At 41.9% G+C, this 11,475-nt stretch overlaps 1 protein-coding gene across 1 annotated transcript in view; it reads right to left on the bottom strand.

Annotated features, from left to right (window-relative positions):
- The window catches only part of LOC114057899, a 111,298-nt gene extending 110,393 nt beyond the window's left edge, over positions 1–905 (bottom strand). The window contains exon 1 of the mRNA XM_027884700.1: positions 561–905. Within this exon, the coding sequence (XP_027740501.1) occupies positions 561–665 (105 nt within the window). The 5' untranslated portion in view covers positions 666–905. The remainder of the gene's footprint in view (positions 1–560) is intronic.
- Positions 906–11,475: the final 10,570 nt, after the last annotated feature.

The raw sequence follows: 11,475 nt of genomic DNA, 5'->3' as shown, positions 1-11,475 counted from the left end.
AAAAAAAAAAAAAAAAAAAAAAAAAAAAAAAAAAAGAGGCAGAGCGAAAAGTCGGCGATGGGGGCCTGGCGGCCGGCCAGATAAAACACGAGCAGCACGGCAGCCGGGGCACCGGCGGCAGAACGCGCCGCCGCCTCACGTGTCCCGCACCGGCCCGGCCGCGCCGCCACGGCAGGTTTAAAGGGCCAGCCCGCGGTCCCGGCGCGGGGGGGGCTCTGCCGCCCCGCACACGGCGCACACACCGCGGCCAACGCCGCACGTGGGGCCCCGCGGAACAAAGGCGGCCGCGCCGGGGCCGGCCCTGGGACGGGCCCGCCGGGCTCGGCCCCGGGCAGCGGGCCCCCCGCCCGCCAGTGCGGCTGCCGGGAAGGCGCTGCCATTGCGGCGCGGGGTCGGCGCCTCCCGAGACAGCCGCGCCGGAGTAAGATGTGGGCGGTGTAACCCGACAGCGGGTCGGAGCGGTGCTGTCGGGAGGGTGACGGCACGGGGAATGACCTCTTGCGGAGAGCCCTGCCTCGACATTGTTCTTCCCATAAGCGCGGCGGGGCTGCAGGCGATACCTCTTCCCATACTCGGTAAGCAGGGTGTCCAGGAGCTCGCTCTCCTCGCCGGTGTTCGGTCCTCTCCCGTGCAAGCCATGGGTAGGCGCCCCTTCTCTGTGGCATAAGGAGACGGCCACAAAGGCCAGGGAGGATCACGCTGTCTGTGTGTCCCCCAAAGAAAACGGTCGCACCTGGGCTTCATGTGCGACTTGGGCATTTTCTCCAGTCCCATACCTCCCTCAAGTTCAGGTCGCATCCTTCCTCCCCTACTCAGAGGTGGACAAGCACAGGAGAGCCCTCAGAAGGAAATAAAAAGTTGCATTATCGTATACAGTACTGAAGAGGGCAGAGATACTGCTGCAACTCTCCTTGTACTGGTTATCAAAATACAGCCAGTTGCTTTGATAACTTATAAATTCTTAAGTCTATAGATAAATAATAATAAATAAATGCCTGTTCTTAGGCAAAAAGTTACTACAACAAAGCATACACAGTCATTGACCAGCAAGGACTGGGCTGAGGAGACAGCTGAGTTATTTTCTGAGGAATAGAAGAAGTACACTGCAGACAGATGGGCTAAAGAAAGAGTAATCTTAGAATACTTCTTAAGGCTGAAAATATTCCCAAAATGTTCTTAATCCAATCACAAGGCTCCCAAAGCCTGCTTCCCTCCCATCCCAAAAAGCAATTAGCTATGGAAGATAGACACAGTCCACCTGTTAAATCTAATAGCTGTAAGAAAAGTCTTGTAGTCCCGACTACACTTCGTACAGTACTCAGTTACCATCGCACCATGAAGCAATCCAGAGAGCCCTACGTGTATTCTGGATATCAAATGATAAGCCGCTGTATGAGATGAGGAGTATCTTAACATAGTGTAGTGGTTTGACACAATATCCAGAACTCAGAAAGCCTGATTTCCTCAAGTGGCTGGTAGAAGCTGAGGAGCCAGAAACAGCTCTTGGTTTTGTCCCAGGTTCCTTTCCAAAAGAGATGTGGTAGCTGTTCCTTCCACTGTTCCAGTCTATTCTCTGCGAGTATAACTATATTTGCACTATATTCAGTGCAAACACCAGTGAATACAACTGTATAATTAATTTGAGGGAAAACTGCAAAGTCACTGGAGTAGAGATGACCTACTTTCCACCAGCTTTGGTCTGAGATTTAAGCTTTAGTCTATCAACAAAAGTATTAATTGTCAGTGCTTTTATTCCCCCCCCCACCACCACCTTGAAAGCATTCATAATAGGGTAGGAAATTTATAGACATAAAATAAGGCCTAGTTTTAGTCTCCGTGAGTTTAAAAACAGAGAAAATTTCCAAAGAAATAAGAGGAACTTTAGAAGATTAAGAAGACGACAATGAAAAATAAGGTGCGGATTGTGCTGTCTAGCCTAGAACACTTCGAAGCCATTTGTTATTCTGCAGTCAGTGTGGTAGCTTGTAGAGGATTAATTGGCCTCAGTATTCTGAGATGATTTTTTCAACTGTGCATTCTAACAGCAGCAATAATATTTTGCATCAGAACAAAGAACCCAACGTTACAGGAAAGTATCTTTTAGGAAGACAGAAAATCACAGCTTAAAAAGGCCTTGGAGCTTATAGATAGCACCAATAAACGGCTTTCCTTGCTCACTTCTTCATCTGCCTCCTTTCTCAAAAGTCCATGGATGTAGAAGAAGCACAGCCTGTAAATCAACAGGCTCATGTTGTGCATGGTCACAGGGAGATGTCACCTATAGATAGCAACCTAACAACACCCATACGTAAGTATAACTAGCTTTCACCAGTGGAATTCTGTGGGCTCAGATGGTCTCAACTGGCAGTTCTTTACAGAGAGAACATTTTTTTTTTCCCAAGTTATAACATTTCCCTGAAGATCTGTGATGCAGACTGTGTGATAGAAAGTTTGTCACCAGATTTACAATGCTTGCTCACCGTGTGTGTAAGAGTGCAAAGAGTCACGGCACCTCTCTGTTCTGCTCAAGGGGGTCATGTTTTCTCCACCCTAGTTCTCATGGAGTGCAAGCTATTCAAAAGTGCTAGTAAGTTTAAGGCCTTAGCTCAGGGAGAGCAGCAATATTTGAACTTTAAAAGGTCTCTGGCCAGGGTGGAAACGCAGATGGTAAAATTTAGAAGGATTTTTCTGCCTGTTTCCTCAGTTCTTCAAGGACCGTACAGCTTGGCACTGCCTCAGAAAGCTCCTTAGAGGAACAGTCTTGGTTTACCAATGCTAGAGGCTGCCATGGCTAGAGGGGTTGTATATTGGTTGGGTATTCCACATTTGTGGCCAACCAGAGCAGCTAAAGATATTTGTGTCGTCAAAGGCTACAGTGGGTACTCAAGGATCTGGGAATCCTAATACTCTGTTTCTAGAGAACCAATTCTTGCAGGAGAAGTACACTTTTCAAATTTGTCTGTATTTGTGGGAAAAGTTAACTTTTGTTTTCCCTTGTTCTTTTTGAATTGGCTCCCTGTGGTCTTTGGGGATACAAGACAGAAGAGAGAGGAAACTTGAGTGCACCTATAAGATGGGCCAAGGTGAATCACCACTTTCCACTCTTTTCATCCAGCTGGTGGGACCAACAGCGGCTGCTGCTTCATAATCAGCAACCTGGAAACGGCAGGGGGAATGCTTTAGGGAAGCATGACTGCGACTGACAAACAAGACCCAGAGAAGAACATTAAGGCTCACTCTCAGGCCTTGCCTGCACTGGGGAATTTCTTCCCTCCTCCAAATTCCCACCATTACCAATATGAATGCAGCTGCACAATTGTTAGAGATGTTGGGAGGCATAATATATGAGTTTTCATCTAGTCAGACATTTGCAGCACTGTGTCAATTAACCCTCCTCAGAACAGAGTTAACTGATACAGTGCTGAAAACGGCTGCTGGAGCTGAAAGCTGTCTATACTAAGGTTCCCATTGTTGCTAACTCTGGTGCAGCTGCAGTGGAAGCGGCCCACACGGGATTATTTGGTAACAGTTCTCCAACCTAAAAGCTACTTCAAAATGCAACACAGCCACCTTATGGACCAAAACATGCTTCCACTGCACCTCAATGGCTATACATCTAGGCAGTCACCATCCATAATGGGATTTCTTTCAGCCCAGAAGGTACTTTTTGCATTTCTGTATGAAATACTCAGTACTTCATCTCAGCAAACTGGTGTTCCTGTCCCCTCCATAGAAGTGCCTCTGCTCACTAGTTCTCACTAGCTCTGGGCTTGAAGATATGTGTTGGAAGAGCAAATTTTCTGGTAGTGTCTTTTCATTGATTCCTACATTCACTAATTCAAAACAAATTTGCCCTTTCACTCATGGAATCTTTGAATTTGTTTTCGGTTTTAATTTCTTTATGTGGATTTGGTTCTTTAATTTATGGATGTAGTTTCTTGTTCACTAGTAATTTTGCTTTTTTATTGTTAACAAGTAAAACCTGATTTATGCAGCACAGCACCATGAAGACTCAAGCTGATTTCTGATAAAGTTCTATTTTTGCAGAGTTGGCAGAATCAGTCCCAAGTGTTTCCATGTGCTTTAGGAAGCAGTTATGAAACAGGCTGCTGAAGTGGGTATTTCACCCTCTGCTGAGTTAGACTAATACTTCTAAAAATCCCCTGTCTATCCTTCTCTCACATCCATGTCCAACACTAACTAAAACAAGAAAGTGTTGTTTGGCATTTGTTACAGTTTTGAACAACTATTTATCTGACAGATGCCTTCAGTCAAGTTTTTTTAAGTGCAATCTGCAAGTGTGAAAATGTTGAACTCCAGGCTCAGCAAAAATCTCAGTGAAAAACTCTAGCTCACTAAATCCCTTGATTAATGACAAGCAGGTTTCAGTTCATGCACAGAATTTTATGCAAATTTAGAACACAGCTATTTGCAGAATCCTGGGCAACTGCCTATGCCTGTGAATATCTACAGAGGCTTAACATACCCACCCAGGGAAACGGCAAAGGGGCAGACACAGAGGAGATGCAATCCACAGCCTCCTAGCTGTGAAAGTAAGCAATAGTGCTCCACTCAGGGCATTGGGATGTTCAGCAAAAACTGGTTTGGCAAAAACTTGGATACCGTTGGGTATTTTGAGAAAGGGGAATGAAAGTGGCTCACTCTTCCTTTATCCCTGGTACTGCTGTGGGGACTTGCTTTTCCCTCCCAGAGATCCCTTTGGGCCCAGGGAGTGGGCACAGTAACTGAGTAGCCCGCGGAGCAGGTGTGACAGCTGTCTGTGGAAGGAAAGAGCAGCAACATACTGACTACCTCTTTTACCTCATATTGAGCTGGGGGAATGCATGATAAGATTCACAGGTCACAGTTGTCATACAACTTGGTAAACGTATTTATATGTTTGCTTAAATGGTTTTCATTAATTCCTGAAAGGTTCTTGTAAAAACGCTAAGCAACTCCCATCCAGAATCCCAGCAGAACTAGATTTCTCCTCTCCCTTAGCTCCTTTTCTTTTCCTTTCAGTATTGGGCTCAGTATCTTGCATATGGTTTTATATGAAATTCAGTGATTAAAAGTACTTAAGACTGGCTCATTTTTCTCTGCAATGAGTTCATTTATTTCCTTTTTATACCTTCCAGAATTTACTATACCATATCTAAGTATTGGCTGCAGTCCACATGTTTTAGATCATTCTCTATAATAGTCCTGTTGTTATAGAATCCTTTGTGTGTGTGTGAGAACGAGAGAACATGCATATGTGTTGGAAGCAAGGCAGATTGCATATAATTGTTTGGAGAGAGAAATCAGGGTATATCAATTCCATAAGGGATTTCTGAACTGATAACATGAAAGTGATAAAAATAGTGAGCACTGAAATTATAGACCTCCAGTTCACTGCCTTCTATGTGTGGTAAATAATACTTCTGATCCCAATATGTTACTCTACTATATACTAACAATAAAATTACTCATTCACCTTTTGTTGCTATATAATTTTAAGGATCAGATTTATTGTTGCCATATGTCCTAATTTTTACTTGTATTCTAAATGTAGATCCTTTGACCTGAGTTGTGCATGTAAGTCAATGGTAAGCTACATGAAGATGAAACTAAGGGAGAAGTGGAAAGTTCTTACTCATTTTGCCAAAAGCTCATTGTCTGTTGAAGACCATACAGAGAACATACACATGTAGGGTTAATTAGTGATACAGGGGGAAAGCAGGATTTGATGCTTCATTTGACAAATCATAAGCTTTAACCAAAACAAAGAAAAAACTCAACTCACAGTGTCATGATGTATGGACAGAGTTCATGAAGATGTAACTGAGAAGTGCCTCTCTACTCCCAGGACAAAATTAAATTAGCAGCTCTGTTGCTGTGGGCACCTTTGACTCTTGCCTGTGACTCCATACGTAGAGGCTGCATTTAAGTGGCAAAGGGACAGCGTCAATCCACTGCATGTTCGTTCCCTACGTGGGCTGATTTTGTGCCCAGCAAGTGTGCCTTAGCCTACCAGATAAATCAGTTCACACTCACAGCAGGTTGGGCATCCTCATAGTTGCATGTATGGAGTCACAAGAGCATGGCAAAGTTGCTCCCAAATTTCTTTCAATTTCTCATTGTGGACAAGTGCTAAGACAAGTCTGACAGTGCTGTAAATTCAGACCTCTTTCCCATGTGGAGAAGTTCTCAACCACCCAGAACAGAACAGATGCAAACCCCCCTGCACTAGCTACTCCACTCATGTCCCACTCTGTAGGGCCCTGAGTTAGAGATTAGGCAGTTAGAGGGCTGAGTGGATATCATTTTGTGGAATGAATTTCACCCAAAAAGAGTACACTTAGTTTCTGCATCTTTTTTTGCCCCACAAGCTAAGATAAATTTCTGCTTTGGTCCATTAACAGTACTTGTATTTTTAATCAGAATTATTTTGTACTGTATTTTCCTTGGAAATAACACTAATACAGTTTATGTGAAATACAAACAAATGAGGGAATGATTTTTACCTAAATGTATGAACAGCATTTTGCAATTTGTCATTGTGATATATTTATCTTTTGAACTTTAAGTGAGCTCAGCTGAAAAAAATGCTTCTCTTCATCACATGACTGGAAAATATATTACACCAGAGAAGTATATTGCTGTTTCAGTTTAGAAGTTAGTGGCTAAATATAATTTTCCACTATACTTACTTTCACAAAGTATGGAGTAAATTATTTACATTACAGTAAATTCTTAGTACATATTCCAAAAGGTGGTAAAATTGGCATTCTTCTCAAATTAATGGATATTTTGTGAATGTGCATTAAAGCTAAGACCCTTAACATCTTGTGTTGCCTGCTGAAGCCAAAAAACACTGTAATATGGCTAAAACAAAGCAAATTTTTTGAAAAAAATGAACTCGGAAGGAAGGAAAAGAAACTAGTATGGAGCAGAAAGACATAGACTGGCCAACAGAGTGATGACAGTTTAAGCAGCTGAAGATTTGGGTCTGCTGTCTGTTTTGACACCCATTCCTTTCTAGAGGCACAGCGTATGCTAGTCACTATGCGTAGTCTTTCTATCAAAACTTCGCACAAATCCAGAGGTGGCTATGTTTTCCAGCCAGGGATGGTGCATCACTGACTGCAGTGGCAGCAGGAGCAGAACAGTGCAGGAACTCCATGCCCAGGCTCCCCAGCTGCGCTGGCTTCCCCACACCCCTGCACAATTCAAGCAGGTTGAGCTGCCTCAGCAAACAGGGCTGCTGGGAGCAAGCTGTGGCCACAGCAGCAGAGCCCTTCAGCCTGCTCCTCGCTGACTCACTTTTCCTAGATGTCTTGGAAACCAGGAGAGCTGGCTGCACGCTGGACGAGCGTTCTCAGCAATTGCAGCTGCTCCCAGGCACCATTTTGCCCAGGGGTCATTTGCCTGTCACATCCCAAACATTTAGCCCCTGTATGATGGGAGAGCAGCCAAGCAGCCACCAGGAAAGGCTGGGGCCGGGCGGGAGCTGTGGCTGCTGCCAGAACAATTCATCTGACACACAGCCTTCTCCTTACATACTCCAGTGCTGTACCCAGGCAAGAAGGCTATGGGAACAGGCTGTGAACCTGATAAATTGTCCCACCTGCCACGAAAGCTGGCATTCCATAGGATAAGCATGTGTTTTCTACAGTGTACAATCATTGTGTCTTAAACTGTTGCGTTTCTTTGATACTTAGGTTGCTTTTTGACCATTTTCCCTATGTGCATATATGGAGCGCAAAGGAGGGTCCAGGTCTTATAACCTCAGGGGGTTCAGGAAACAGAGACAACTCCTGTTCATTCCTGACTGACCTTGGGCAAACTGCATACACACAGCTCCTTGGAGGTGTCTGGATGTCTACCTCACACTGAGCCGAACAAGTTTGTGCCCTACCAGGAAAACACAGATGTGAGTATTCCCTATCTTTCAGGGCCATTATGAAGACATTTCCGGTCTAAAAAAAAAACAAAAAAACAAACAAAAAAAACCCACAACAAAACCCACCAAACTAGGGTGATGGCAGAGATTCAAAAATCATATATATGAGAGAGTGGTGCAAGCACTGAAGAAAAGCTGCATGGCCAAGAAACATTTCTAGATGTTTTTAGTTGTGGCTCAGAATTGGTAAAAAGAGGTTTAACAAATCTTCATACTGAAAAGTTCTGTCTGAAAACGTTCCTAGCCTTTTTTTTTTTTTTTTTTTTGAATAATGATATCAGTAAGAGTCCATTATATAATCACAAGAAAATTAAAACTCTCCAGGGCATGATCTTAGCTGTGTAATTAACAGAGGTGGTTAAAAGTACAAAGTGAACCTGAAGCAAAATTTGTTCCATAACCACACCTCATCGTGTTTTTCTGCCTAAGTCTGTCATAAATGTAGATATTTATTACACATCTGCCATTTAAACTACGTATTACATGCAGTGTTTTATTTAGATTTAAAAATTTAAAAACACGTGATGACAATCTGTGTTACTATTTAAACATGCCTGAGGGGCCAGGGCTGCACATTCACTTTGTGCTTTAGGTTATATCACAGTTCATTCACTCCATAGTTAGACGCATTTACAGAAGTATATTGTGTAATTAGTGTGCCTAATTTCAGTCCACGGAGTTTCACTGGTGTGAAAGAACAATCAAGCCCTGTATATTCATTCACATTTATTAGACCAAACTTTGTGGTCTGTCCTTAGAGCATCATTCCCTCCTCTGCTTTCAACAGCAAATGGCACTAAAATCTCTAGAACTTCACAAAGCAAAAGCATTTATTTACTGTCCTTGTGATTTTTTTCTTTGATTCAGTATTGACTCAAATGGATGAGCAGAAATGGCAAAAGATTGTGCACCAGTTATGTGCTTCTTAATTCTCTCTTCTTTAGGTTTGCTTTCCTGAACAGACTAGTACCCTCCTGGACTAGCTCCAGGGCTGGCTTTGAAGAAATCTTTCACAGAAAAGCTCTCACAAAAAATCATCTTGACCAGGATCTGCATGGAATGAAGTCCCTCTCTAAGCATGTGGGCTATTTCCAGAAGATGCTGAGCAATTCACTTGGCCAGTGAGGAAAAACAAATGTAGTTCTTCCATGCAAGAACTTTGATGAAGAAAAACGCCACCTACTAGTCAGCTTTTCTTTGTAAGCTGTTTATCCAAAATCAATCTCTATCACAATTTTCTGGTTATCACATTCTATTAACTGTGTGTTAGGGTAGGACACATTTACATCTTACATATATCTAAGATATATATCTGCATAATGAACACTTGATAATCGTATGTTGTGGCAAAGAAACTTAACCTTTAATAAGAGCTCTGACAGACTTTTCCGTAGTGTTTCATAGTATGGATCACCTGGGAGCCCAGACTGATTTCTAAAAAGCTGCAGTAGCAAATATGAATGCTCCAGAATGAGTCAGGACCATACCTTCAGACTAAGTCCAGGGAACTCTGAAATCCAGTAGCACCTTCAGCACCTTCAGTGCTTACCTGAGAAGTCTTTCAAAGTTTAGTCTTTGCCTGACCAGTCAATGTACAAGACCTAGGAAGAGGGAGAGATGCTAGGAATTCATGAAGCCTGTCTGTCTCTATAGTTCTTCTCATCAAATATATGCAGCAGAATCACCCATATTCCTCAGAAGAAAAAAAAAAAAATTAAAATGCTATCTGAGCTTAACAGGAAGGCACTAAGGTGCCACCACTGGCAGAAAAACTGCACTGGGATCTCAGCAGTCATCTTCCTGAAATAGAGAAAGGTCCGTCACCACCCCTTAGAGTATTTTCAGGCTGGTCAGGCAGTAAACATACATATAGCATAGAATCACAGCATACATACTCCCTTGTCCATTCGATTGTCAGGGTCAACCATACACATGTAAGGGACAGAGGATATTGAAGGAGAGGGAAAAAGGAGCAGGGAACGGAAGAGGAAAGGGACTATATCTGTGGTCACGGATGCTGAGAAGGGCATATCAAGCAAAATGCAGAAAATTGTGTCATTTATCCCAATTATGAGACTACTCGAGATTTAATGACAACATTTTTCACGCACTTTTTTCTTGTGTTTTTTAAGTCTGACTCCCTTAGTGCTAGAGTTCTAACTACTTAACTACTTTACATAACTGATGGAAGGAAAAAAACCACATATTAACATAGTAGAACACTCTTAACATTAACCAACAATAGCTTTTCCATACAGCATTTTAAAACACAGCAGTCCAGTTGCAGTTCTAGGGTATACTTCTCTGTGACTACGTATAACAAATGCCTTAGAGATTCTCAGTTCACCTGTAGAATAAAAGTCTACATTACCTGATAGCTAAAATGGACACCAGAAATTACATAAATTGTGGCAGAGTATTGTTTTATCCTACCCGTTAAAGGATGATATTCCATATTTATAGAAAAAAATGTTTGAGAAGGTGGCATTTGCAGGGTATATATAGCTGAGTTTCCTAACTTTCAATACAGAATAGCCAAAAGCAAGCCATTCCAAACAAGTACTGATAAATTATAAGCAATAATGTGTCCCTAGTGTCTACATGTATAGTCTATAGAGATACATATGTCAATGAAAATATGAACTCTGAGTTTAAGAAACAGAAAGTTGCAGTTTTTCTTCTTTGTCCTGGAAACCAAATGTTTAGAATTCTGTGAGTCTAGTAACAAATGTTTTAAATAGAAGCATGTCACAGTTTCATACAGAATTTTTTTACAAGAGAGTATCTTATATTTACTAAAGGTTAGAGTAGGTGCTGCATCCATATTAGAACTGAAAAAGCAGTAACTGTATTTTAATTTCTGACAATGTATTAGGTAACAACATTTGTGCAGTAAGATCTGAGAATGTGATAGGTAACATTTGTGTGGTAACATCAGTACAGATGCTTCCGCTGAGTTAAGCAGGATACTTGGAGTGTAAATTGTTAAGGATCCCAAAAATCTAGATGTCAGACGTTTGAATGTTGGCATACTGCAAATGTGTATGTCCTTTAAAATAGAATATAATTTTGTGGAATTATACTGTTTGACAGATTGAACACTTTCCTAAATGCATGAACTTTGTGTAAAGTAAAAAAAAAAAAAAAAAATTAAAAATTGATGGAACATTCATACAATAATTGGCATAACTAAATAATGGAATAACAGACCTGCATGATATATAGTACTCTCCCATTTCCAGAAGTTTCTCTCACTCAAACCAAGACATCTTATTTTCCTTGAGAATTCAATACTTTACAGGCTCAGTACTTTGGCCAGGAACCAGTTGACTACATAATTCTGTTATTTCAGTGGAGTTATTCACATGTCTAATATTAAGAAAGAGAGTATGTGCCTTGCTGGGCAGAATGCAGTTCCAGAACTCCAGTTCTTTCCAGAGTCTCATCTGTAGACTGCATATATTGACACTTGGAATTTTCTTTTGTTGTATAGGGCTGCATAGAAAAGGTAGAATCAAGAGGGAAACTCA

Source organism: Empidonax traillii, unplaced genomic scaffold, assembly GCF_003031625.1.
Source record: "Empidonax traillii isolate 1590-97213 ecotype Southwest subspecies unplaced genomic scaffold, ASM303162v1 scaffold153:size895095, whole genome shotgun sequence".
Lineage (NCBI taxonomy): Eukaryota > Metazoa > Chordata > Aves > Passeriformes > Tyrannidae > Empidonax > Empidonax traillii.
This window is presented reverse-complemented; position numbering and strand designations above follow the sequence as displayed.